The following is a 27,763-nucleotide window of genomic DNA, read 5'->3' as shown; positions in this document are numbered from 1 at the left end:
GATGGTTAGAAAGCAAATAAAAAAAGGTGAATTAGAGAAAGTGACTGTAGTCTTTTTGGTTTGGTTTTGTTTGAGACAGGGTCTCTCTATGTAGCCTTGGCTATCCTGGAACTCACTATGGGCTGGTCTCAAATTCACAGAAATCTGACTGCCTCTGCTTTTCGAGTGCTGGAAATAAAGGTAGTGTATGCCACCACGCCAAGCGTGACTCATGTCTTGATGGAAATAGATAACGTCACAGTTAAAAGGGTCTGTGGGGTCTTACCAACATAGTGTTCCACATCCCTCACAGTGAATGATGGAGAGGGTAGCGTCATCCCCAACCCATCCTTCTTCAAGACGAGGATAGGCACACTGAAACTATTCTCTTCCAGGAATTCCACCGTCAGCTGACTTCCAGTGGGTTTCAGAATCACTTCATCTGAGCTGTGTGGGTGACAGGAGAGAAAGCCTGACTTTGAGATTTTGCTCACTAAAGGCCTTAATGGCCTCCTACTCAAGGGGCATAGTCTTCCTGGGGGAGTCTTATAGGGGTTGACAATAAATGGCATAAACCTCATACGCCAGGAAAGAAATGACCTCTCCAAAGCAGGAGACAAGGTCACTGACAGAGGTGGGAATATATGGTGAACAGACTACTCTTCTCTGAATAACAAAGGAAACTAGTCAATAGCTTACCTAAGAAGAGATATAACTAACAATTTTGACTCATTTGTTCTAACCTAGAATAGCAACATCCAATTTAAAATGTTAGTGAAAAGAGCAAAGACTGAGTTTTTAAAAAACAGTATATAACCACTTTCTCAATACATGTACTTATAAAATGGGAATTCTTTTTTAAATTTTTCATACAATAAATTTTGATCATATTCTTTCCCCTCCTTCAATTTCTAGTCATGATGAAGAAAAGATAGTAGATAGAGGTATAGATTAGTACCAGAGCATTTGATTAGCTTGCATTGAGTCTATGAATTCAATCTCCAGAACCAAAATCAGAAAATGGAATAGACTATGAAGAGAAAGAAAATGAGTTGTATTGAAACAAATACATTAAGCTCAGGATCTGTTTCACTCTTTATGTAGTTCTAGATGGTCCAAAAATTAAACTGCAAAAAGTAAAGCCATAAAGGTACTAGGGAAAAAACATTAATGAGATAAGACCCAGTTATTACTAAAATGGTTAATAAATTGATCTGCATTAAAAACTAAAATTGTCTGCAAAGAAAGCTGTTATAAATCAGTTAGCTTTCTCCAATGGCGTCTCACTGGGTATACTAACCACACTAAAGGGTAGGCCCCATGCCCAGCAGTAGATGGCCAACACCAAATAAATTCCAAAGTATTTTTGTAGATTTTTTTTGTTTCATATTGCTTTGTTTCTTTTCTCTTTTTTTTGGTCTTGTCTTTGTTGCTTTAATATTTTGTGGGGTTTTTTTTTTTGTGTGTGTGTGTGTGTGTGAGAGAGAGAGAGAGAGAGAGAGAGAGAGAATGTTTCTTGTGGGGTTGTTTGTTTTTGCACTGTATGTTTGTTTTCTAAAGAGAGAGAAAAGAAGGGTACAGAGTTGGGTGGGTGGGGAAGATCTGGTAGGAGTTAAGGGAGGGGAAAAGCATGATTAGAATATGTTGCGTGAAAAAATTCTCAATAAAAAATGTGGGAAATGCTTTAGAAAAAAGGAAAATTGTCAATAAAGAGGACTCATAAATAGCTGGGCAGTACTAAGGAGGCAGGGGCAGGCAGACCTCTGAGTTTGAGGCCAGCCTGGTCTACAAGGTGAGTTCCAGGACAGGCAGGGCAACACAGAAAACCCCTGTCTCAAAAAACCAAAACCAACAAAAATACTCATAAATATACAAAAATCAACCTCTTTCATAATTAAGGTAATAAGTTAAAATAAAAATATTTCACTAAATTTTGATTAGAACAAAAAGCTTTTTTTTTGTTTTGTTTTGTTTTGTTTTTGTTTTTCGAGACAGGGTTTCTCTGTGTAGCTTTGCGCCTTTCCTGGGACTCACTTGGTAGCCCAGGCTGGCCTCGAACTCACAGAGATCCGCCTGACTCTGTCTCCCGAGTGCTGGGATTAAAGGCGTGCGCCACCACCGCCTGGCAAAAAGTTTAATAGTAAAAAAATTACTGGCCAGGATATAGTAAAATCAGAGCCTTGACAAAAGTCTGTATGTAGAATTGTACAACTTTTATGCAAACAATTGGCAATATTTAAAGATTCTTAAAGCATATCCCTTTTGACCTAACAATTTCAGTTTTACACAGTTAAATCTACAACTGTCCTTGTCACATATGCAAAAACTTAAGTACAGAGATAGTCACTGAGGCTTCAAATATAGCCCAGTAGTAGGGTACTTGCCTAGCATGCATAAGGCCTAGGTTCAATGTTCATCACTGAAAAATAAAGATATTGACTACAGAAGTTTTCTTAATAACAGCAAAATCCTGGAATCAATTTAAATGGCCACCAATAGAAGACTGGTTAAATAAAGTGTATATCCATTCGATGAAATGCTAAATGACCATGAATGGGAATAAAGACTATCTGAACATGATTTGTGGATTGATTTCCAAGACATATAATTTAGGTTTAAAAACAGCCAGGCAGTGGCGGCGCACGCCTTTAATCCCAGCACTTGGGAGGCAGAGCCAGGCGGATCTCTGTGAATTTGAGGCCAGCCTGGTCTACATAGCAAGATCCAAGACAGGCACCAAAACAACACGGAGAAATCCTGTCTCGAAAAAACCAAAAAAAAAAAAAAAAAAGTAATGTGCAAAATATAGTGCCTCCATTTGTTTCAAAAAATAAAAAGGACACAGAAACACATACTTGTAGACGAAAAGACTATTTTTGGAAGAATGTAAAAGAAATTAGCTGACATAGGTAGAAGAAAGGATCTGAAGGGTCTGAGGTAGCATTCCTCAGATGCTTATAAATTGACTAAGACAAATGCTGTTTCCCAACTACTGCAGATTTTTGTAAATAGGCCATAATGTACTCTAAACATCAAGTGAAACTCTGGCTACTGTTACTTAGAAACTGACCAAAACAGAAGTTCCCACCCATAGGAGATTTTGCAGGGCTCAGAAGATATCTAGACAGGAGGGAAGCACAGTCAGTGGAGAAGCTGAAGGGAAATATGCTCAGCTTCCCATACCCCTGAAGCTTAACATTTCTTTGCACAGAGAGTCCTCACCTGTCAAAAGTCCTACCCCGGAGTTCTCGAATAAACATAGAACTCCCAGTCTTCACTGGTTTCCCCTTGTGAGTATCATGCCCTTTGGAAGATCCACGGCGTTTTTTCACTAAACCAGAAAAAGACAAGAGGTCATGAATTGGCCAGAAGCTAAGCTTCCAAGAACAAATGTCTCCATACTCAATAGGTTCTTATTTTCTAATCTAAAACCCTAGGAGGCATCTAGAGTTAAAGAGAGACTCTTACACTTAGAAAAGTTCCTGGGGGGGAAAGAGTGTGCTTCCTCTAGGCAGTTGCTAAATAGGGAGGGAGATAAAGCCATGCACTTCTGCCCTCTCAGTGCAATAGCTGCAGGCCTGCTGGACTTGCGTAAGTGTCTGCTGTTCCTAATGAAGATACATCTGAGGCACTTAGGCAAAGGCAGTGTGCACAAAGGCAAAGGATCTCCCAAACTACCTTTGATTTGTTTCTCCCCTTGACCACTTCCTGATGAAAAGCCTAAAATCTACTTACTAATGGAGGGCCCATGTAAGACTTCACAGTTGGGGCAATGGTACAGGTCGATCTCAGCAGCTTTCTCCTCCTCAACACCAACACAACTGTAAAAGAAAAAAAATAGCTAAGGTTTATAAGAATTTTACTTTTAAAAGTTCTAGAACAGGCCGGGCGGTGGTGGCGCACGCCTTTAATCCCAGCACTCGGGAGGCAGAGGCAGGCGGATCTCTGTGAGTTCGAGGCCAGCCTGGGCTACCAAGTGAGTTCCAGGAAAGGCGCAAAGCTACACAGAGAAACCCTGTCTCGAAAAACCAAAAAAAAAAAAAAAAAAAAAAAAAGTTCTAGAACAGTGAGTGCTGTATAGCGCATGTGGCTATTTATATTTATATTAAGTAAAATTAAGTAAAATTGGGGGCTGGATAGATGGCTCAGTGGTAAAGAGCACTGGCTGCTCTTCCAGAGGACCTGGGTTTGATTCCTAGCATCCAGTTCCAGGGGATCTGATTCCCTCTTCTTGCCTCCAGCAGCACCAGGCACATGGTGCACAGACAGACATACATGTGGGCAAAACACTCATACATATAAAAATAGATAATTTTAAATTATTAAGTAAAATTTAAATGTAGTTCCCCATCACCCTAGCTATATTTCATCAGCCACATGCAGTTAGTAGCTACCATATTATACAGATTACAAAACATTTTCATCAGTGCAAAATTCTACTGGTCTAAAACAATGATGACAAAATGCCATTAAAACTTCATTAGGGCCAGGTGGTGGTGGCATACACCTTTAATCCCAGTACTCGAAAGACACAGGTAGGCAGATCTCTGAGTTCGAGGCCAGTCCGATCTACAAAGCAAGTTCCAGGACAACCAGAGTTGTTACACCGAGAAACCTTGTTTTTGAAAAACAAACAAACAAAAAACTTCATTAGGATTCAGAATGGTCAAAGCTGAAAGACTAGAACATCTGTATGTGAATGAGCAGAAATATGTAAACCAAATAAGTAATTTAAAATGTTCCAAATAGCCACATTTAAAAGGAAAAAAAGAGTCGGATGTTCTAGTACACACTTCTAATTCTAGCATTCTAGCATTCTGGAGGCAAAGGCAGGAGGATTACCATGTGTTTCTGGCTACCCTCAAGTATTAGACCAGCCTGGGCTGTATAGGGAAAATGTCTCAAATATTAAAAACATGTCTTACTTTAATGACATTTTATCTTGCTTTAGACATCCAAAATACTATTTCTTTCTTTTTTTTCCAAGACAGGGTTTCTCTGTGTAGCCCTGGCTGTCCTGGAATTCACTCTATAAGCCTGGCTGGAACTCACAGAGATCCACCAATTTAACATTCGTGCAACACCTGTAGCATGCCAAGAAATCAGGACATCATCAATTTTGTAGAGGTGGGGAGTCAAGCAGATAATGTACATAAAGATCATAGCACAATGAACACACAGACTGGCACAGAGTAAATGATACTACGTTTTGCCAAATCCAGGTATCACCCCTCACTAGCCTAAAGCTTTTTGTTGTTTTTTCCCTTCAAGAAACACTTGCCAGGCTTGGTGGTACATGCATTCCGTGATGGTTTGAATAAGAATGCCCCTCATAGGCTCATATGTTTGGATACCAGTTCCCCAGATGGTGGAACTATTTAGGAAGGATAAGGTGTGGCCTTGTTGGAGAAGATGTGTCATTGGAGGGCAGGCTTTGAGGTTTCAACAGATTCCTACCATCCCCAGTGTGCTCTCCAACTCCTGCTTAAGGGTCAAGATGTGAGCTCTCAGCTATTTCTGCTTCCATGCCTTCTGTCTGCCATCATTGATGCTAATCCTCTGGAACTGTAGGCACAATTCAATGCTTTCTTTTATAAGTTGCTTTGGTTATGGTGTTTTATCACAGTAATAGAAAAGTAACTAATATGCCAGTAATCTCAGAACTTCAGAGATGTAAGCAGGGGGATCAAGAGACCAACTTCAGCTAGATGAAACCCGTTTAAAAACAAAACACAAAAAAGAACACTCCTTTACTTTCCAAGTTTAACCAAATATGGTTTTTCTACAAGGAAACTATTTTCTCCAGACTAGTACCGCTCAAAGTCCATAGTCCTATACTGATTTGTGAACTGTTGATTACAGATCTGTGTTAAGTACAGAAAACGAGAATAGGTATCACTTCTCAGCAATCTGGTAGAATGTTTTAATAGCCATTGAATCTAATAATGAAAAAATTGGGTTTCTTATACTGCTTTTTGTTCACATTATTTTTTTAGTCATTCTTTTTTTATTTTATAAAATCCATTCATTATAGACCAAAAACAAAGGAAACTATGTCCTGGTTCTTTACCATGGAATCTAAGGAGCACTGTGTTAAGAGTTCTATCAGATGGAAACCTCATATTCTTCCAGGCGCTGACAAATCAGGGAAGTTCAGTAGATGACCCTTTAACTCTCCAGAGAGAATTTGAGATTATCTCTGCTCTTGTGCCTTAGTTTCTTTTCCTGCTGCCATGATAGAATGTCATGAACAAAAACAACTGAAGGACAGAGGTGTTTATTTTAGCTCATAGTTCACAATTCAAGAGGTACATCTCAGGAGGAAAGTCAAGGTAGCAGGTACTTGAAACATCTGGTCACATTGAGTTAACAGTAAGGAAGGAGAAAGCAATGAATGTCTGCTGCTGCTCAGTTCCTTTTCCGTTTACACAATCTAGAAAAGTGCCACTTATGGAGGGTGGGTCTCCCCACCTCAATTAAAACACAATCAAGATAATTTCCCACAGGCATGCTCCCAGGCCCAAATCCCAGTGATTCTAGATTTCATCAAGTTAACAACTGACATTAACTATCAGGCCTTGTGTGAGATGATGACTCATTCCTCTTTGAGTTTCATACCATGCAGCCATACCACTTTCTGCTCCTCTTTACTTCCAGTTACCCTTCTCCCCAACACATCCCTTCACTCATTGAAGAACCTGCTCACAGATTTTTTTTCCCCACCACAATTCTTTTCCCTTTCAATATTCTACCTGGTATTAGTATTAATGTGGAGACCCAACTTGCTGGGTTCACTCTTCTTTGATCTTATCATCTCCAGATGATAAGTTACCTCCACTCTCATTTCAGCTACTCTCATGACCATCCTCCAGACTTGGTCCAGCAATTGTTTCACTTCTAGAATATGAAATACATACACCATTTCTTTGATCATAAGTATATCCATCCAGCTCTCACTACACCTGTTCTTTGCTCTCAAAAATCCCTAGCTGCTCCTACTTTTACCCATTCTTTGTTTTGTTGTTGTTGTTGTTTGAAACAAGGTCTCACTGTGTAGTCCTGGCTGGCCTGAAACTGAAAGATCTAACTGTTTCTGCCTCCTGGCACCAGGATTAAAGGCCTGTGCCACCACACTACACATTCTTTTTTTTAACTTTATGCTCTGTTTTCAGACAAGGTCTTACTGTGTAGCTTAGGCTGACCTTGAACTCATAATCCTCCTGAATAATGGGATTATAGGCAAGCAAGCATTGGGATTACAGGCCTATAGCACCAAACCCCTGCCAAATCCACCTATTCTTGACTTCAACCTATTTACTATCTAGTTTAATTCCAGCATTCTCCAGTTGCCCTACTGTCTTTCATCACATTTCCAAACCTATCCTTAACTCAATCCCTATATAACACTAGACTACTGGGTGCGCTGGAGAAAAAACAATCACCCATTGGTCTGGAGGCAAAAAAATTCACTAAAATGTGTAGATTATATTGCCTGATAATCCTCCTACAGTTTCCCACTTAGCTCTTTCCTTCCCACAATCCACAGTAAACTTCAAATCTTTGACCCCACTATCTCTCCCTTCTCTCCATGCAAATGATTTACTTACTTCTTGGGAAAAAAACAGAAATGAAATAATCAGACAAGAACTAACTTGACTTTCTAGTACCAACTCTACTTCCTTTGCCCATCCTTTCCTCCTATTACAATGGAAGTACTATCTTTCTTTCCTCCTAAAGTCAGTGTTTGCATCTAGGTCACATTTTTTTTACTTTCTCAATTAATTGTCCCCTCTTTTTAAAGTATCTTCAATCTCTCACCCTGTTTCTTTCTCTTCCTTCTTTACTATTATAAACAAGCACTTCCTTCTTTACCATTTAAACAAGTACACTGACCTTAATGAACAACAAAAAACCCTCATTTCTCTGCTTTTCTTTCATCCCCTCTTGTCTGCTCCTCTCTGACAGTTCAAAGTCAAACACCTTTCTATACTTACATAGCTCAAAATGACCATTCTTTTTGAATAGGTAACAGTTAAATATGGTACAAAACTCAAAAGATCAGCTCTAGATCCTAATTCTTTAACTATCAGTTGTGTTCTTCTGTCATTCTTATTGTTTACTGCCCTAATACAGGTTGTTATGATCTCTAACTAGAATTATTGTCCTCCTCATCCAGCTAGATTCCAAGCCTCTACTCTGTCTCCACACAAAATGAGTCTACACACTAAAACCATAAATTTACAAAAACAAGTGTGGGTTAGAGAGATGGCTCAGCAATTAAGAGTGCTTACTGCTTTTGCAGAGGATCCAGAAACTCCAGTTCCAGGAGATTCAACACCCTATTCTGACATCCTCGGGCTGCTGCACACATAAGGTATACGTACACATACTTAGGCATACAAAAACACATAAAATTAATTAATTAAATAAAAACACAAATGTGACCTTATTGTCTCATACCTAAAACCCGTGAAAAGCTCCTTATTCTTCCTTTTTGTTAACTTTTTAAAAGTTTTATGTATATATGTGTGTGTTGGAGGCTGCCCTTGGAAGCCAGAAGGCGGCATTGGAACCCCTGAAGCTGAAGTTACAAGTAGCTGTGAACTGCCTAACATGGGTGCTGGAATTTGAACTCTGGCCCTCTGAAATAGCAGCAGCAAGTGATCTTAGTTGCTGAGCCATCTCTCTAGTCCCTCCCTATTAGACAAATTGACTAAGCCTATCAATAGTGGCACATGCCTTTAATCCCAGCACTCCCGAGGCAGAGGCAGGTGGATCCCTATGTTTTCGAGAACAGACTGGTCTATAAAATGAGTTCCAGGAGATCCAGAGCTGTTTTACAAAAGAAACCCTGTCTCAAAAAAAAAAAAAAAAAGAATTGAACATAGCCTAAAAAAAAAGGCCTTGCCTCTCTGGTCTCACCTTTTATCCTTCACACATAGCACCAGTTATATAAACGAAAATGCTTACTGCAAATGAAAAGCAAGTATTCCTTCTTCAGAAATACAAAAAAGGAGCTTTTTCCTTTCTGCGGTCACTCAGGTTACCATGGTGTGATGATTTGAATCCATGTTCCTGGGCATCTGAAGACTTAGTCCACGGCTGGAGAAAGTATGTCACTGGTGTGGGCTCTGAGGTTTCAAAAGCCATGTGCTTTCTCTGCTTGCTGCTGTTCCTGCTGCCAGGGATGGTATTTTCTTCCATGCCTCCCTATCATGATGGTAATGGACTCTTATCTCTCTGAAACCATAAACTCAAAATAAATCCTTCCTTCTATAAGTTGCTTCAGTCATGGTATGGTGTTTTATCACAGAAATAGAAAAGTAACTAATACACATGAATTTCTTCAGTTGATATTGTTTCTTTTGTGGCTGGGGAATGAACCCAGGGCCAAACATGCTAGGCAAGTGCTCTGTCACTTAGTTAAAACTCTAGCTCTATTTCTACTTTTTGAGATAAGGTCTCAAGCCCAGCACAGTGGTACATGTCTTTAATCCCAGCACTTAGGAGACAGAGGCAGTTGGATCTCTGTGAGTTCAAGGCCAAGCTGGTCGGCAGAGTGAGTTCCAGAACAGCCACAGCTACATATAGTGAGACCCTGGCTGAAAACAAACAAAAATCCTACTTGAGATAGGGTCTTACTAAGCTGTCTTGGTGATTCTCCTGCCTCAGCTTCCTGAGTAGCTATAATGACTGTTTTAGTTAGGGTTTCTATTGTTGAGATGAAACATTATTACCAAAAAGCAAGTTGTGGAGGAAAGGATTTATTTTGTTCACACTTCCATGTTGCTGTTCATCACTGAAGGAAGTCAGGACAGGAACTCAAGCAGGGCAGGCTCCTGGAGGCAGGGGCTGATGCAGAGGCCATGGAGGGGAGCTGCTTACTGGCTTGTTTCCCCTGGCTTGCTCAGCCTGCTTTCTTATAGAACCCAGGACCACTAGCCCTAGGAGGGCACCATCCACAATGTGTTAGGACCTCCCCCATTGATCACTAATTAAGAAAATGCCTGCAGCTGGATCTCAAGGAGGCATTTCCTCAACTGAGGCTCCTTCCTCTCTGATGACTCTAGCTTTCAAGTTGGCACACAAAACCAGCCAGTACAATGACAGACCTAGGCTTGTCAATATAAGATTTTTCTTTATTTTTTCTATCTCACTGTCCTGGGAGTGAGGGTACATCACTCAGTAAGTACACAAGAGTACATACTCTGGACCCCGAATTTCTCCACATCTCTACCTGGGGACAGGGTCCCAGGCAATTAGCCAAGAACCTACTCAGGGAGACAAGAAGGAAGAGGCAGAACCACAGAACTCAAGGTTCTAAGTTCTCAGCACACACCCCACTGATGTCACATACAAATATTCAAAAGTAAAATATATCAGGACTTTTGGGACAACAGAAGCAGTGCATTTAACCTCAACTGTGGAGCTCCATGGGACAACAGCATTCACATGCTCATGAAGCCACTCTTAACCTAAAAGAGGGCTGGGGATGTGGCTTAGAGGTTGAACACTTGCCTAACACGAGTGAGGCCATAAGTGTTCGATCTCTAGCGCCACAAAAAATGAGCAAAAGATTCTTAGTGCCAGCCCATGATGCTCTCTACTGTTCTTTTTCTTCTCTACTGCTGACACTACCCCCCAAATACTACCTATTTCAGCTCGACCTGTGCTGACCCACAACAAATGTTCATTTACTTGCCATTTGTGCTTACTACATTTAGCACATAGCAATTCTGGTATTCACCAGAAGTCCTCAGCTCCTCCATCTCCCAGTCTTGCTTCATTTACTTACTATCCAGCTAATTCAGCAAACATGCAATGGGCTAGATAACTCCTCAGACAAGGAAGGCAGATAAACCAAAATTAAGCTTAGATGCACTGTCTCATTAATTATCACTGGTGCCAAGGATAATAAATGTTGTATTGCAGCTGGGCACTGGGGGCACAGGCCTTTAATCCCAGCACTCGGGAGGCAGAGCCAGGTGGATCTTTGTGAGTTCGAGGCCAGCCTGGTCTGCAAAGAGAGTTCCAGGAAAGGCGCAAAGCTACACAGAGAAACCCTGTCTCAAAAAAATAAAATAAAATAAAAAGAAAAACCAAAAAAAAATGTTGTATTGCTCTGGATAGCTTCCTTAGTAAAGAGAATTATTATAGTATGGGGCATTGAAATTAAGCTGGGTTCACTGTAGGCACTCAACAAATAAGTAAATGAGTAAATAAATGAGTAAATGAATACATAAATAAACATTAATTGTATACAGACACCTGTAGAATGATCATTCTAGAGGGAAAGATACAGGTAGTGTCAAAACAGTTTCATTAAGTGCTACAAAGTAAGTAAAACAGAACAATGATTGCTAAGTGGATGAGTAAATTTAAAGCCTACATAAAAGTAACTGTGAAGAAAAGTGAGCCATGGACTTTAAATACATTATATTTAATCTCTATAACAAGTCAGGGACACGATGTACAGCACTGAGACACTAAAACACAGAGGTTAAAAGATACAAAGATATGGGAGCCAAACTATCTGGGTTTGGATTTCACCTCTTCCACATACAGCTGTGTGAACACAGGCATTTTATATAAATTCTTTGTGCTCCAGTTTCTATACCTGTGAAACAGAAAAATTAGTAATAACCACCTTATAGTTGTTGCAAGGATTCAATGAACTTAAATAAAGTACTCAAGTGCCAAAACATGATAAATATTATCTATAACAGATGGGAAATATGAATCAATTACAAAACTATTTAAATAGCAGAACAATATACAATTTTTGGTCTTCATGAGACTATAATATCTAACCAAGTATATAGCTGATATGAGGTAGTTAGAAGAACCAAATGCTACAAGAACACAAAATCAGGCACTTGATTGTTTTATCCAGGGCTATGGAACCAAGTGGGACTCAAAGATCAGAGGTGCCAAAACAGTGGCAAGTTTTGCTGAAGATTCTATCTAGTTTCCTATCTACTTAGCCTCTGCTCTCTGAAGATGCCCAAGGAGCCAGGTCTTTTTTTTTTTTTTTTGGTTTTTCAAGACAGGGTTTCTCTGTGTAGCTTTGCGCCTGTCCTGGAACTCACTTGGTAGCCCAGGCTGGCCTCGAACTCACAGAGATCCGCCTGGCTCTGCCTCCCGAGTGCTGGGATTAAAGGCGTGCGCCACCACCGCCCGGCCAGGAGCCAGGTCTTGTAACCAACCTGTACCTTGGGAAATCAATACCTTCATCCATAAATGAAGAAGGGAAAGAACATATTTTACATTCCTTCATTAAAAAAATCAGTCAATTTTTGGTTTCTTGAAACAACCTTTATCAGCTAGAACAGAATCTACAAAACCAGAAGCAAAGGCACTCGTAGTTCCCACCACTGCCTCCAGGCACAAAGGACTTGGAGCAGTGCAAAAGAAACTAAACAATCTCCATGTACCTGAGAAGTTTCTGCTCTGTCGGTTTAGTACCTGGCACATGAGTTTGTCATTTAAAAGAACTACTAAATTCCAGAATAATCTGATATTACAGACAAAACAGGTCATTCTCTATATCTCTTGTGAGCTTCTCAGTCACTGTCCCATTACTCTATTCCCATTTATATTAAAACTCCTGAAAATCGCCGGGCGGTGGTGGCGCACGCCTTTAATCCCAGCACTTGGGAGGCAGAGCCAGGAGGATCTCTGTGAGTTCGAGGCCAGCCTGGGCTACCAAGTGAGTTCCAGGAAAGGCGCAAAGCTACACAGAGAAACCCTGTCTCGAAAAACCAAAAAAAAAAAAAAACAAAAAAAAAAAACAAAAAACTCCTGAAAATCAAGTCATTCCTGACCTCTTTCTTTCACAATCCCAATCCAATTTATCAGTAAATCCTGTATAGTCAAAATAAAACCACTTCTCATCAACACAGACTCTGGCCTAAGTCACCATTTTCTAACTAGACTGGTATTTCTCAAGGTTTTTGGGGTTTTTGTTGTTGTTGTTGTTGTTTTTGAGACAGCATCTCATGTACACCAAGCTGGCCTTGAACTCACTATGTAGCAAGGATGACCCTGAATTTCTGATCCTCTTGCTTCCACATCCTTTGTGTTGGTATTACAGACATGTTTATTCAATGCTGGGATCCAAACCTAGCTTCACAAATACTAGGTTAACTAACTCTACCAACTGAGTTACACCCCCAACTCATGCTTCTCAATTTTTAAGCAACATTAGAAACATCTTAGAGGTCCTGTTAAAATACAGAAATAAGGGTCGGGCGGTGGTGGCGCACGCCTTTAATCCCAGCACTTGGGAGGCAGAGCCAGGCGGATCTCTGTGAGTTCGAGGCCAGCCTAGTCTACATAGTGAGTTCCAGTACAGCCAGGACTGCTTCAGAGAAACCCTGTCTCTAAAAAAACAAACAAACAAACAAAAACAAAATCTCATTTCATGTAAGTGTAGACTAAAAGAAAAGAATGTTTGCCTGGCATTGCCTGGGTTTGAGCAATGCAAAAAGAAAAGGGGGTGAAAATATATACAACGTCAGCTGGGCAATGGTGGAGCATGCTTTTAATCCCAGCACTCGGGAGGCAGAGCCAGGCGGATCTCTGTGAGTTCGAAAGGCCAGCCTTGGCTACAGAGTGAGATCCAGGACAGGCACCAAAAGCTACACAGAGAAACCCTCTCTGAAAAAAAAAAAAAAACAGAAAAAAAAGAAAATATATACAATGTCACCCTTAATCAAAAGAAAGTAGGAGTGGGTATATTAATATCAGATAAAGACAAATGAAAAGAGACCAGCAAGATTGGTCAGTGGGTAAAAGTGTTTGCCATGCAAGCCTAACAACCTGAGTTTGATCTCCAGATTCAATATAAAAAGCGGGTTTAAAGTTGTACACCTCTGTAATCCTAGCAGTCTCTCCTACAGGGAGATGAGGTGGGGATGGGAGAATTGCCTGGAGAATTGCCTGGAAGTTCACAGACTAGCTAGCCCAGAGTACACAGCAAGGCAGAAACAAGAGAGATCTGCCTCAACATGACTGAAGGAGAGAACTGTCTTTTGAAAGTTGTCCCCTGGCCTCCACATATGTGCATGGCACATGTACATCCTCACTATTACACATACATCAAAATATACATACACAAATAATAATAAAAGTTAAATTTTAAAAAGGGAGGGACAAAAAAAGAGGATTGGCAAGTAGGTAAGCAGGGTAAAGGTGTTTGCTCTGCAAGCCTGATGACCTGAGTTTGATCCTAGGGACCCACATAGTGGAAAGAGAAAATTGACTTCAGCAAGTTGTTCTTTGACCTCCACATGAGCACCATGGCACATACATGCACAAATGCTCACATAAGGAAGAGAAAGAGGAGGGAAGGAGAGGAGGTAGGCAGTGGGGAGGGAAAGAAGGAATAAATAGAACCAAAAAATAGTTAAAGATGAATTCTGAAGGTATGTCCCTTTGGCAAAATAGTAGTAGTAGGGCCTATAACTTCCTTAGCTACAGGTTCTTGGCCAGGTTTATAGAACAAGGTATGAGTTTCCCATTGTAGATCAGGCCTTAAGTCCAATTAGAAAGCTGTTGGTTACCTCCACAGCATTCATGCTACTGTTGAGCCAATGAGCGTATCTTGCCAGGCCAGTCATTATTGTAGCTCACAGGATTCACAGCTGGCAAAGATTGTTGATGGCTTTTCTTCCCTAGCAGACTACAAAAACACCTTCTGATACTATGGAAATTAGGTAGTAGGAAGAATGCTTCCAGGTCAGAATCAGCTTGAATTTTCCATGTCCTATGATCAAAGTACATGGTATGTTCAGCAATAGGATCTTAATTTGTTTTGTTTTGGGTTTTTGTTTTGTTTTTGCTGTTTGTTTTGGAGCTGAGGACCGAACCCAGGACCTTGCACTTGCTAGGCAAGCGCTCTACCATTGAGCTAAATCCCCAACCTCCAGCAATAGGATCTTATCAGCAAGTTCTAATGAGTAACCAAGAACAATGATACTACCTTGTACTGGTTTTTTTTGGAGGGGAGCGGGGGAATGGCCCCTAGGACCACCTTGATAAATGGGATATTTTATACATGGCACTGGGCTTTTTGATAATCTATAGCTTTTAAGATGAGCATTACCAATCTATGTAGGGTAACTTGAATTAAGCTTATCTGTGTGTATATATGTACATATAATAGGAAGCTTATAAAACAGCATTTTATATGGCTTTTTCAAATATCTTTAATGTTGGTTATCCCTCTACCTCCCCAACTGTACCCTCATGTACTACTCCCCACTTAAACCTTTACCTTCATTATTTACCTTTCCTCAATTTACTGCCTTCTAAATTTACTGTTTCTAAATATCTATAGACTCCTCATCAGAAAAGTTTCTTTACATAGTGGGTGATTTTAATACAGACTCACAAATGCAGAGAATAAGTCACTAGAGTGCTCAGCCTTAAATGAGACATCTATATCACCCCCCCAAGCCTCAGAAAACATGGTGGAAGGGGGAGAAAGACTGTAATAGGGCTCTGTATCACACTTTCTCCAACAGGTTCAAGGAGCATTGTGGACGAAGGTGCAGAATGGGGAAGACTGCTGTGAAACAATGTTTTCTGGATAGGATGGAGTCACTGCACTCAGAAATCTACAACAGGTATGGTAGTCAGCACAACATAAAGCCTGTATAAGATCAAGCCAGTCTCCAGCACAGTACCAGGCAGTGGTGGAGCATGCCTTTAATCCCAGCACTAGGGAGAAAGAGGCAGGCGGATCTCTGTGAGTTCGAGACCAGCCTGGTCCACATAGAGAGTTCCAGGACAATCAGGGCTACACAGAGAAACCCTGTCTCAAAAATAAAAAACAAACACAAAAAACCCAAAACCAGAACAAAGAGGAAAGAGGCTCATATACCCCTAGCTGAGGGACTATTGGTGGCTACTGGGGGAGATGAGTCAGTTTTCTTCAGCCAAAGGGGAGCGAGGGGGAGGGGGAATACTCATACCATCAAATTTAATTTAAACAAGAATATTTTCTTCCAAACAAACAAACAAGGATTTAATTCCATACAAAGAAAAACTGACACCACAAAACAGGTCAAATGCTTCTAGCTAGCGAGATCACAGGCCCTAGTGAGGAAGCTACTACAGTTGTTCTGCTAAGTGGACATGATGTGTACATCAAATTGTTGTTTAGCCGGTGGCGCACACCTTTATTCCCAGCACTTGGAAGGCACAGACAGGTGGATCTCTGTGAGTTCGAGGTCAACCTGGTCTACAGAGCGAGTTCCAAGAGAGTCAGGGCTACACAGAGAAACCCTGTCTCAAAAAATTGCCATCTAAATAACTATGTTCGTACCTATAGAATATTACTGCTCTCGGGTTTAGCAAAAGCAACTTTTCTTACAGATTGTGATGGCTTTAATGCCTTTAATGCTTTTAATCTCAGTAAGTGGGAGGCAGAGACAGGTGAATAGCTGCTTGAGGTCAGCCAAGGCTATATAGTTAGAAAACAAACAGCCATGCATAGTGGCACATGCCTTTGATCCCAGCACTCAAGAAGCAGAGGCAGGCAGATCTCCTCTGAGTTCAAAGTCAGCCTGGTCTACATAAGTGAGTTCTGGGACAACCAGAGCTACATAGAGAGATCCTGTCTGGGGGGGGGGGGGAGAAAAGAAAAAAAAAGCTTCTCTTTGTAGTGGTTAATGCAGATTCACAACTGGTCAAAGAACAAAGAATAAATGATTATTTACTGTCCAAAAATAGAACATCTACATGCACTCCCTCCAAGGCTCCTGGAACATCTTGGAAGAAGAAACAGAAAAATGTAAGAACCAGAGGAAGGTAGGGGAGCAGTTCAGAACACTGAGTTCTGGGCATGATGTGGCTGTTAAACTCTTGAATGCACAGCATCTGATTACCTGTAGATTTGCACAAGATTGGGCCTGCTAACATTCTGTCCTGGAAAATGGGGGGGGGGGGGGGTGGCAATTCATAAGGTTCCAACTATCCCTGAGGCAGTTAATGTTGATAGGGAAGAGGGAAACATCTTCTTCAGTGGTACAGCCACTGCTAAGTTGCTCATGTTCTGGTAAGTAATCCTGTGCTTAAGTAAGCATCCTTAAATTCAATGGGTTATTTTAAAAAGACATAAAAGTAGAAGAAAGGAGTCATGAGTGATGAGTATGATAAAATACATATATGAATAGGTCTGGTGGTGATGTGGCCCAACGGGTAAAAGTACTTGCCATTTAAGACCCAAATTCAATCCCTGGAACCCACATAAAAAATCCAGATGCAGTGGTGCCCATCTGTAACCCAGTACTCCTACAAGGAGATGGAAAGTGGAAACAGGGGGGTTGTCCAGAAGATCACAGACCAGCTAGCCTGGAGTAGCTGTGCAGCAAGAAACAAGGGACCCTGCCTTAACAAGGCAAAAGCAGAGAACTGAGTCCTGAAAAGTTGTACTTTGCCCTCCACACGTGCTGTGGTTCATGTGCAACCCCACATACTCACACACATACATACATACATATATACACATACTAAACACATATTTTTTTAAAAAAAGCATCAGCTGGGTGGTGATGGAACACGTCTTTAATCTCAGCACCTGGGAGGCAGAGGCGGGTGGATCTCTGTGAGTTCGAAGCCAGCCTGGTCTACAATTCCAGGACAGCCAGGGCTGTTACACAGAAAAACCCTGTCTCAAAACAAACAATTAAATAATAAAAAGAAAATTTCATAAGATCCACTATATGCTAATAAAAACAAAAATTAATATGTATATAATCATTATCATTTAAACTATCATAACTATTGTCAGGAAAACTAAGGGTTCACAAAGATGAAATACTTTGAGAATAATTGATGTATAGTAACAATGTTATCTCATCCATCCTCCAATATCAGATGTTATCATACTCTATGGAAGGAGAAGAAATTGATACTGCTTTAAATTTATGTTTCTCAAATGTGGGCCCCATTTACCTACTGAATTAGAAATTGAGGTTGAGATCTATCTTGGTTTTTTAATGGGTCTTTCAAATAATTATGATGCACACTAAAGTTTAAAAGGCACTCCTCTACAGATCAGTGTTTTCCACAACTCAACTGCCTTACAAGAAGAATGAAACTATTTGGCTTTTTTTTTTCTAATTTTGAGAACACTATCTCTAGAATCAGGAAATTTGAAATACAAATCCACACTCAGAAAGTCACTTAACCTCCACGGGATTTTTTTGGGGAAGGGGGGTGCTTTTAGAAACAGGGTTTCTCTGTGTAGTCCTGGCTATCTTGGAACTCATTCTATAGACCAGACTGGCCTTAAACTCAGAGACATGCCTGCCTCTGCCTCCCAAATGCTGGTATTAAAGGCATGCACCACCACTCCCTGGCGGTTCCAGATTTTTATCATCAAAATAGCATAGCTGCCTTTCCTTACTACCGTTCCAGGTAGTAACTTATCATTATGCACCATAATCCCTAACTGAACTTCAAAAGTCTGACAAAGATGTGAAGAGATTTCTATAATCTCTAGGCATTTGTGGACAGAAAAATCTGTGAGATTTGGGGTGGAAGAAATGGCTCAATGGTAAGAAGGCTTGCTTTCTAAGTTTGAGGAACTCAGTACACAGATCCTAGTACCTAGGTAAAAGTCAGGTATGGCAGTAGCCCTAGTCCTGTGAGGAGCAAAAGCAGGAAGATCACTGGGACTTGCTAGCCACCAGTTTAATTCAAGGATCTGTGAGAGAATGTCTCAAGGGAATAAACCAGAGTGATACAGCAAAATACTTAATGTCCTCCTCTGGCCTCTGTGGACTCACAAGCATATACTCACACTCATACAAGCACATGCATAATCATACAACACACACACACATTGGGTCTGCATGATTAACTATTGTAAGCAATCAAGAAAACTCCACAATATTTAGTAATTTCCAATTGAGCTAAAGTAAAAAAAAAAAGTACAATGAGCATGGTGGAGTGAGGGTGTACTGGGTAAGCAAGAGCAGCCAGCTGCCCATTAAGGATCTGATTTTCAGCTATGTTCCTTGCTCTCTGGCATCCCACAGAAAGAAGCAGAAGAGAGTTTTAAAACTGGATACTTTCATGAAACTTGTGTTAGAATGAACAAACAAAAACAGAATACACTTTAGAAATGTGATTACAGACAGATCTGACCCATAAACCCATAAACATTTCTAAGTTTCAAATTCTTAAGTTGCAGCTGGGCGGTGGTCGCGCACGCCTTTGATCACAGCACTCAAGAGGCAGAAGCAGGTGGATCTCTGTGAGTTCAAGGTCAGCCTGGTTTACAAAGGAGTTACAGGACAGCCAGGGCTGTTACATAGAGAAATCCTGTCTTGGAAAACAAAACAAAACAAAAAATTCTTAAGTTTCAGTGGCTATCATTGTAAATGTCAAATGTATACTGTATAAAGATGTTCACCAGTCATGTTTTTCTTTTTGTTTTGCCCAATAATCACATCAAAATACAAAAACCTTCCCAGAATCCCCAAGTTTTATCACCTCACATTATTTGCAATATAAGAAAACAAATAATGTAAGTGTACAAACATAAAGGGAATGACCAAGTAACTAGTACCAAACATACACATAATAAGGTATCAGAAACAGGTTATTTTTTTTTTTTAATTTTCTGGAGCTGAGGACCGAAGCCAGGGCCTTGTGCTTGCTAGGCAAGGGCTCCACCACTGAGCTAAATCCCCAACCAGAAACAGGTTTTAGATGACTGTTTAACAACCTTGCAGATACCCACATTATAATGTTAGGTGTTGGGGGAGAGAGATCACAAAATGGTATTTATGATATAAACCTAACCTATAAAAACATATGTTACAAATCAAAAGACAAAAGTTAATGTAACAACAGCAAGCAACAAAATTAACAGTGGATTATACCCAACAGACTCACAGATGACTTTTTATTTCCTTCTATTATTTTCTGCATTTTCTATAATGGACATGTCTCACCTATACAACAAGGAAAAAAATCATTTTTTTTTTTGCACAGACCAGCCTTGAACTTGCAATCCCTCTTCCCCAGTCTCCAAAGTAGCTGTAATTAGAAGGCCTATGCCCCAAAGCCCAGCTTAAAAAAAGAACATTCTTTTAAAAATCTGGGTCGGGACTAATAAGACAGCTCAGCAGGTGGTGTTTGTCACCAAGCCTGACAACCTGAGTTCACATTCCTGGTCTCACTTGGTGGAAGGAGAAAATTGACTCCTGCAAATAGTCCTCTGACCTTCACATACATATCATGCCACCTGTGTGCACAAGCAAGCCTGTGCACACACTAAATAAAAAAATATAAATATAAATAAATAAATAAGTAAATAAGTAAATAAATAAATGTAAAGATCTAAAGATCTACCTTTCAGGAACTAGAGTGATGGCTCAGTGGGTAGAGAATGTTTGTTGGTCGGGCAGTGGTGGTGCATGCCTTAATTCCAGCACTTAGGAGGCAGAGCCAAGCAGATCTCTGTGAGTTCGAGGCTAGCCTGGTCTACAGAGCGAGAGCCAAGACAGGCACCAAAACAACACAGAGAAACCCTGTCTCGAAAAACAAAAAACAAACAAAAAAGTCAATATCCCAGGTTGTTTTTAACAATGTTGATCAGGTGTCACTCCTCAGCTTAAATTATTCTCTCAGTGGTTCCCCTACAGAGTAAAATTTAGGTCCTTTTTTTTCTGTGATAGACCTTTTATGATCTCCTAGTTTCCTGCTATCTCTACCTCCCTGTTTTTGGATACAGGATCTAACTACTTAGCCTGGCTGGTCTGGAACTTGCAATGTAAGTCAGGCTGACTTTGGCTTCCCAGAGATCCACATGCCTCTACTTCCCAAGTGTGAGGATTCAAAATGTGAGCCCTCTGTCAGCCTTGTTCTTTATGAGCCAGCAAAGCTAAATTATCTCCACCTCTGGGACACTAGCCTCCTTTCTGCTTCTTTCTTTTTGCACATACTATTCCCTTTGATGCTATCCCCTCTACAGCTCACAGAATACTTCTCTATAAAATGTCTTCTTCCTCTGGGTTCCTATTGTACTCTTTATTATTTAAAAAAATTATTTCGCCTGGGGTTGGGAATTTAGCTCAGTGGTAGAGCGCTTGCCTAGCAAGCGCAGGGCCCTGGGTTCGGTCCTCAGCTCTGGAAAAAAAAAAAAAATATTTCGCCGGGCAGTGGTGGCGCACGCCTTTAATCCCAGCACTCGGGAGGCAGAGCCAGGCGGATCTCTGTGATTTCGAGGCCAGTCTGGGCTACCAAGTGAGTCCCAGGAAAGGCGCAAAGCTACACAGAGAAACCCTGTCTCGAAAAACCAAAAAAAAAAAAAAAATTATTTCATCTTATAGTTATACACATGTCCATGTCACTGCCTGAGAATACAGATATATATATTTTTTATTTTTAGCATTTCTAGAATCTGATTCAATAAATAAAGGAGTCTTCCTGAAAAAAGCTATTGCATTATGGCCCTTAGTGTGGATTGTACAGGAAGTGCGTAAGTTCAGTATCTGGAAAAATGACTTTTGCTCACAGTGTAGAGATCTAGAAGCAGACAACAGGAATGAATGTTTCCTAAGTACTTACTCTGTGTCTGACTCCATAACTGACATTCCATAAATTATCTTGTCTATACCCAAGTCTGAAAGTTAACATTTTTTTCTGCTTGTGTGTGGGTTTATGTATGTGGGTGGGTACACATGGGTGTGTGTGTGTATGTGGAGGCCAGAGGTCATTCTCAGGCTTCATTGCTTAGGAGCCACCCACCTAGTTTTTTTTGAGATAGGATCTCCTACTGACCTGGTACTTTATAAGTAGACTAGGCTGGCTGACCAGAGAGCCCCAGGAATGTTTCCATTTCTGTCTCCCCACCACTGAGATTATATGTACTCCAAGCTTTTTTACATTCTGGAGATTTTTTTATATTCTGGAGATTGAACTGAGGTCCTCATGTTTTAGTAAGCATTTTGCTCACTGAGCCTACACAGGTTTCTCTGTGTAGCTTTGCACCATTCCTGGAACTCACTCTGTAGACCAGGCTGGCGCCACCACCGCCCAGCTGGGATATTGACTTCTTTCGGATGTGTGTGACACTGAGAATTGAACCCAGTCCCTTACACATGCTAGGTAAGAGCTTAACACTAAATTATATCCCAAGCTCTTTGCATTATTTTCATTTTGAAACAGAATCTTGCTAAATTGCCCATGCTGAGCTTGAACTTGCTCTATAGCTCAGGCAGGCCTTGAACATGAGACCCACTAGCCTCAGCCAGTACATTATATAGAATTGCAAATTAGACAGGACTTCTTCCTTCAGGAAGCTGGGATTACAAGTATGTGCCACCACACCTGGCTACGAAAGATTTTTTTTTTTTTTTTGAGACAAGGTCTCATGTGTCCCAAGCTGGCATGGAATTACTATGTCACTCCCAAGTAATGAGATTACAAGTGTATGCCATCACACCCATTTTATAAAGTGGTGGGGATTGAACTCAGATCTTCCAGTATGCCAGACAAGTATTTTACCAACTGCACTACATTCCTCAGCCTTTATTAAAGACATCTTAATTCCCACATTTTCAGAGTGAAGGAAAAGGTCTCACTGTACCAGGCATATAATAAATAATCAGTAAAAATCAATTAAATGTGAACTTGGATGTACTACATCAAGGCAGTCCCAGCTTAGGTCAGAATTTTGGTAACACCACTACCTTACTTTGCTTTTGAGCATAATAGGTATAGCTCCTCTGAAAGTTAAGAGGACTAAAAATTCTAGAATCTAATATATAGCAGAAGGGTACAATATACTGCTTTTATTATATTCCAGTATGCAAATCGTCCCAGGAATGGGATAAAATTGTGATTTTTATTACATACACTAACCTCACTAGAAACTTGGGTGACAGGTGCATTCGTCCTGTTGTTTTTACCTTGTATCTTTTAAATTTAATTTAGATGGTCCTGCAGACAGCACAGAAATAAAATACTCTTCCAGTTCTTCCTCCAGTAATTGAATGCATGCAAACTGTTTTACAGTTATGAAAGAGGTATTGATTTGTGAGAGGCTCACAGAAGCAAACGCAACTAGTCCAACGCCACTGATAGTAAGTTACAAAGAAATCCATGTTCTTGGACTCAGATATCTCAAAAATGCAGAACTGCCTCCTCCAAAGCCAAAGCCAGCATACGAGGGAAAACACACCAACCAGGACACAAAACTGACACTTTCTTTGTAGCTAGAAGGCACCTACAAAATCAAATATGCATGCATGTGTATTTTATATATATAATACATATGGAGAATGGAAAAACAGAGAAACCAGAGACCAGTGTTAGCTCGGCCCTAGTCTGTAAGGAGGGATAAGAAAAACCTAGGTCTAATAGTGGGGAACTGAAAGTAAATTGAGGGAGGGGCTCGTTTCTGAGCAGGAGTAGAAAACGGGGCTGAGAGCGGAGGGCAAGTGAAGACACAACGCACCTGGCCAGTGCACCCTGACCAGCCTGGCCGGCCCTTCTTACCTGCCGTGAAACCAGTCCTGGCACATGTCACACTCGATCATGAAGCGGGTCACATCATAAGGCAGTCGGCAGAGGCAATACACAGGCACCGAGGCCATCTTCATAGGGGGGTGGATCGCTTTGCGTCGTGCCAGGTTTGAAGCTTAAGAGGGCGAGAAGGCAGCAACAAGCTCCTTCCCCACACGATGGCTGGACACAAACAACACTTTTTACAAAGTGAATCCGGCCAGGGTTTATAAATCCTCCCGTCCCGTGTCCCCGCCCCCACCCCACCCCCTGGGTACCAACCTCCAGTTCTGAAATAGGGAGTAACCAAACCAGGACTCAACACAGCTGGTGAGAGTGCAGGAGTTAAGTGGAGAAAGTCCACCCACCCTTCAGGATTTCTTTCACTTGGAAAGAACAGAAAGAACGTTCTGCGCTTTGCTCTGCCCTGCCTTCCAAACGCCTCCCCCAGCCCTCTACCTTCTTTGGCCCTGAAGTCAGTGACAACTTCTTTCCGGGTTTCATGTAAATATCTGAAAGCTTTCGGGAAGCTTCTTTAATCCCTCACTGAACCCTCTCTTTGCTGGCCTCTTGCTTCCCAGGACTCTCAGCTCCCTTTATTATGACGCAAACCACAGCATAAAGGATGAGGCTGGGAAGAGGGAAGCTGAGGAAGAGACCCTCTCCAGCCCCCTAAATGGGAAGCACCAGAGATGCGGAAATCCCTGAAAGTCTGCGCAGGTTATTCCAAAATTACCCCCAAAGCCTTCGGGAAGAAGACAAACAAGACTAGGCACCCAACTCAAATCACAGTTCTGGGATTGCGTTTGCAGAGTTTAAATGCTCCTTTTCGTCATTCTCAATATCATTCCCTCCCAACCCCTAAGGAGTCTCATTATGCTCCAAAATGAAATAAATCGCAGTTTCGTCCTCTACTTCAAAGCTGACAGGGATCTCATCTCACCCCTGACACTAAAAATTATCTCTTCGAAGCCCCGGTAAACTGACTAGAATTTCCTCACACCCGGGAAACTAAGCAAAGATTTTTTTTTTTTTTTTTTGCCCCACCGCTTCCAAATGGCAGGCATTTCTTTGCAGTCCCCTCAGACTGCCAAGAGCTCTGCTGTACCCCTCAGTTGACAGAGGTTTCTCCTTGCTTGTAGCCCCCCAAACTTACGAGGATCTCTTTACGCTTTCCCGACTGACAGGAACCTTTTCACGCCCCAAACCTGACAAGATGTCCTCGATCCCAGACGCTACAGGAACCTCTTCATGTCCAAGGCTGCAGGCACTCCTCAAGACGCAGAGCTCAGCCCCAGAGCCTCGCCAGCGGCAAGGCTCGCTCCGGGGCAACACAGCGCTAGGCTAAGCAGAGGCTATCCGGGCAGTTCCGGCCCCCGAGGCGGCGCGCGGTGGATTCTGGGATTGCCGCTGTAAAACTGTGAACCTTACTTGCCTTCGCCAATAAACCACATGCCGCGTCACGCAGCGCCAGGCGTCTGACTGGGCTTTAGGGCAACGTTCACCACAGCACTCCCGCAGGCTGGCCGGTGAGGACCTTCCTTCCAGAGGCCGAAGCCTAATGCGGGGGGCGGGGGGGGGGGGGGTCGCCGGGCGAACTGGCAAGGGGCTTTGTCGTCGGGCCGTCAGGAGATAGCCTTGGGCTGATGAACTGGCCGCCAGGTCTGGAACAGACTGCCGGGAGGAGTCGCCAGGAGAACCCAGCAACAGTGGCAGTAAATTCAGAGCAATCAATACAGTTTATTCAAAATAACGAGGAAGTCGAGGCGGAGAGGGGAGGAGAAATATGGTAAACAGCTACCATATTAAGAGTGGCGGCGGCGTTCCGTGAGGAGGCAAGCTCGCCGCCATCTTAGGAGGCTCGGGCACGCGAGGTGAAGGTGGAGCCCGGTCCGTCAAGCCGGCGGGTCTCGCGTGACGTCATGGGGCGGGGCGACACCTTGCGAAAGCGGGGCGGTGCCCGGTAAATCCGAGGACTCGCTCCTCTTGTAGGTGGCCCAATTGCTGCCCGAGACCTTGAGCTGATAGGCGGAGAAGCCGCCATCTTAGGCGAGGCGGTAGTTTGGCTCCATTTTGAGTGGGGCCTGGAACCCAAGTCTTCCCTACCCCCCGAGCGAACTGGGAGTTACAGAAACCCGGCACCTTCCTCCTCCTCCTCCCTCTTAACGCACACTGCTCCTCCTCAGTCTCCTCCTAGGAGGGGAGGTGAACTTTGTGACTCCAAACGGCAAAACTGATAGGTAGGGCCGCGGGGGCGGGCTGCAGCCTTGGAAGCGGCGGAATACTCCCTGCAGCTCCTGTCCACCAAGCACTTGTAGCCGGCTAGGTCTTTTTCCCACGGCTGGTGTATGGTTTAATCTCCACTCTGTGGGAGGAAACTCTGTGATTACCACCAAATGAAGAAACAGGTTTAGAGGAGGCAAGCGATTTGAAAGCCTGGAAACTGAAACCGGCACCTTCTAATTTCCCCCACATTGAGCTGTCAGTCTTCCTTTCTCTTCCCAAGCTCTCTTCGGCGACCCTGCAGGTTCAATTCCGTAAGGAGCAAATACAGTTCAAGGATTTCCATCCACCTGTACCAGGATTTTCTGACTGAATGTAGTATGTTTCAAGATGGCGCTGTTTTCTTTCTTTTTTTTTTTTCCCCCTCAAACATTAACGAAATAGCTCTTGTTTTACTATATCACTTTCCTAGAGGATCTCATTACTTTATAAAAGAAAGTGTGTTAAAGATTTTTTTTCTTACCAAAAGAGGAAAAGTGGAGTGGAAAAGCGAATGTGTATACAACGATTTTTCTGACTGCAAACAAATATAAGGATGAAAAACAAGATCGTCATAAGTGAAAAATAATGTCCCTCTCTCCTTGTCCCCCCGCCCCCATTTCTCTCCTCTCCACCTCAGCCTCAGCTTCTTGAGTGTTGTGATTACTAGCTGGTGGAGAACTCTTTTAAAAAAAAGTCTGAGAGGATGGGGCAGGAGAATCACAAGTTTAAGATGAAAGGAAAGAGGAAGGGAGGAAAAGTAAAGTAAGCTAAGAGCCTCAAAGGCTGCTTGCTGTTTTAAGAGATACTTCAGGGAGACTAAGAGGATGTACAAAGACTTACTGATGTGTATATATAGGATGTAGCTTAGTTGGTAGAATACTTGCTTAGCATACACAAAGTCCCAATGTTCAATCCCTAGCACTGCATAAACCTTGCATGGTAGCCCTTGTACTCAGGAGGATCAGAAGTTCAAAGTCATCCTTAGCTATGTAAGTTCCACCCCAGCCTGGGATACATGAGATCACAGCTCAAAACAGGTTTAATAATATTGTACACAAAAATAAGGTGCACAAATACATAGAGGCACATAGGGAGTCATACTGTAAGGAATTAGATCAAGAGATATTACAATACAAAAATGCAAAAGTTTAGATTTTTGTCCTTTAAGGAATAAGAAACTACTGAAGATTCTTAAATGTGTGTGTGTGTGTGTGTGTGTGTGTGTGCTGAACTCGATGTTGTATTTACATATCTTTATCTGTATAAAATAATGATTATAAATGTTTGTTTAAAAAAGTGAAGTACAAATGTCAATTTAACAAGAAGTTGTAGATTTTCAACACTGTACACAAACTCTTTTGTTACAAATAAATATTTATGCTTCTAAGAAAGTGTGAATGTGTATGTGTGTGTGTGAATGTGTATGTGTGTGTGTGTGTGTGTGTGTGTGTGTGTGTGTGTGTGTAAGTGCCTGAGTGTATGTATGTGAGCCACATGTGTGCAGGACCGTGTGAGGGTCAGAAGAGGGCATGGATCCCCTGCAACTGGAGTTAGAGGAGGATATGAACTGCCATGGGTCCTGGGAACTGAACCTGGATTCTCTGCAAGAGCAGTAAGCACTCTGAACCACTGAGCCTTCCCTCTAGTAACTGAGTCATAGTTGTCTCAGCCAGAGTAGTGTGAGGTTTTATTGGGACCTGAAGCTTATATACTTTGAGATGAAGGGACTGGGGATTTCCATCGAAAAGAATATAGACCAGTAAATACTAAAGTTAGTTTGAAGGGCAGACCTCTAGGACTAATTGAAAACTTCAGGTGAATGAGGGAAAGAGATATGAGTCCATTTCTGAGTTGAGTGTCAGAGTGTATGATGGCACCACTGACTGAGCCAGGGTATACAGAAAAACAGGCTTTGTGAGGAAGAATAAAATGTACTTTTAACTTGGAGTATGTTAAGGTGTGTGGGGAACATAACTCATCCAGTCACCATTTT

The 27,763-nt window shown here is 41.8% G+C and overlaps 1 protein-coding gene across 4 annotated transcripts in view; it reads right to left on the bottom strand.

Moving 5' to 3' along the window:
* Phf8 (PHD finger protein 8) overlaps positions 1–25,067 on the bottom strand; it is a 101,463-nt gene extending 76,396 nt beyond the window's left edge. For 2 of the 4 annotated variants that reach the window (XM_052758621.1, XM_052758879.1), the window contains exons 1-5: positions 24,662–25,067; positions 23,500–23,688; positions 3,715–3,800; positions 3,202–3,310; positions 266–426 (exon numbers count right to left, since the gene is read on the bottom strand). In XM_052758621.1, coding sequence (XP_052614581.1) covers positions 266–426; positions 3,202–3,310; positions 3,715–3,800; positions 23,500–23,603 — 460 coding nt within the window. In that variant the 5' untranslated portion in view covers positions 23,604–23,688; positions 24,662–25,067. Of the gene's footprint in view, positions 1–265; positions 427–3,201; positions 3,311–3,714; positions 3,801–23,499; positions 23,689–23,787; positions 23,892–24,661 lie in introns of all 4 variants that reach the window. The other 2 variants (XM_052758711.1, XM_052758797.1) reach the window with 2 other exon arrangements.
* Between the last annotated feature and the right edge of the window lie 2,696 nt (positions 25,068–27,763).

Source organism: Peromyscus californicus, unplaced genomic scaffold (assembly GCF_007827085.1).
Source record: "Peromyscus californicus insignis strain IS unplaced genomic scaffold, ASM782708v3 Scaffold_10__1_contigs__length_136768540, whole genome shotgun sequence".
Classification (NCBI taxonomy): domain Eukaryota; kingdom Metazoa; phylum Chordata; class Mammalia; order Rodentia; family Cricetidae; genus Peromyscus; species Peromyscus californicus.
Note: the sequence above shows the minus strand (reverse complement) of the source record. Positions and strands in the feature narration are given on the sequence as shown.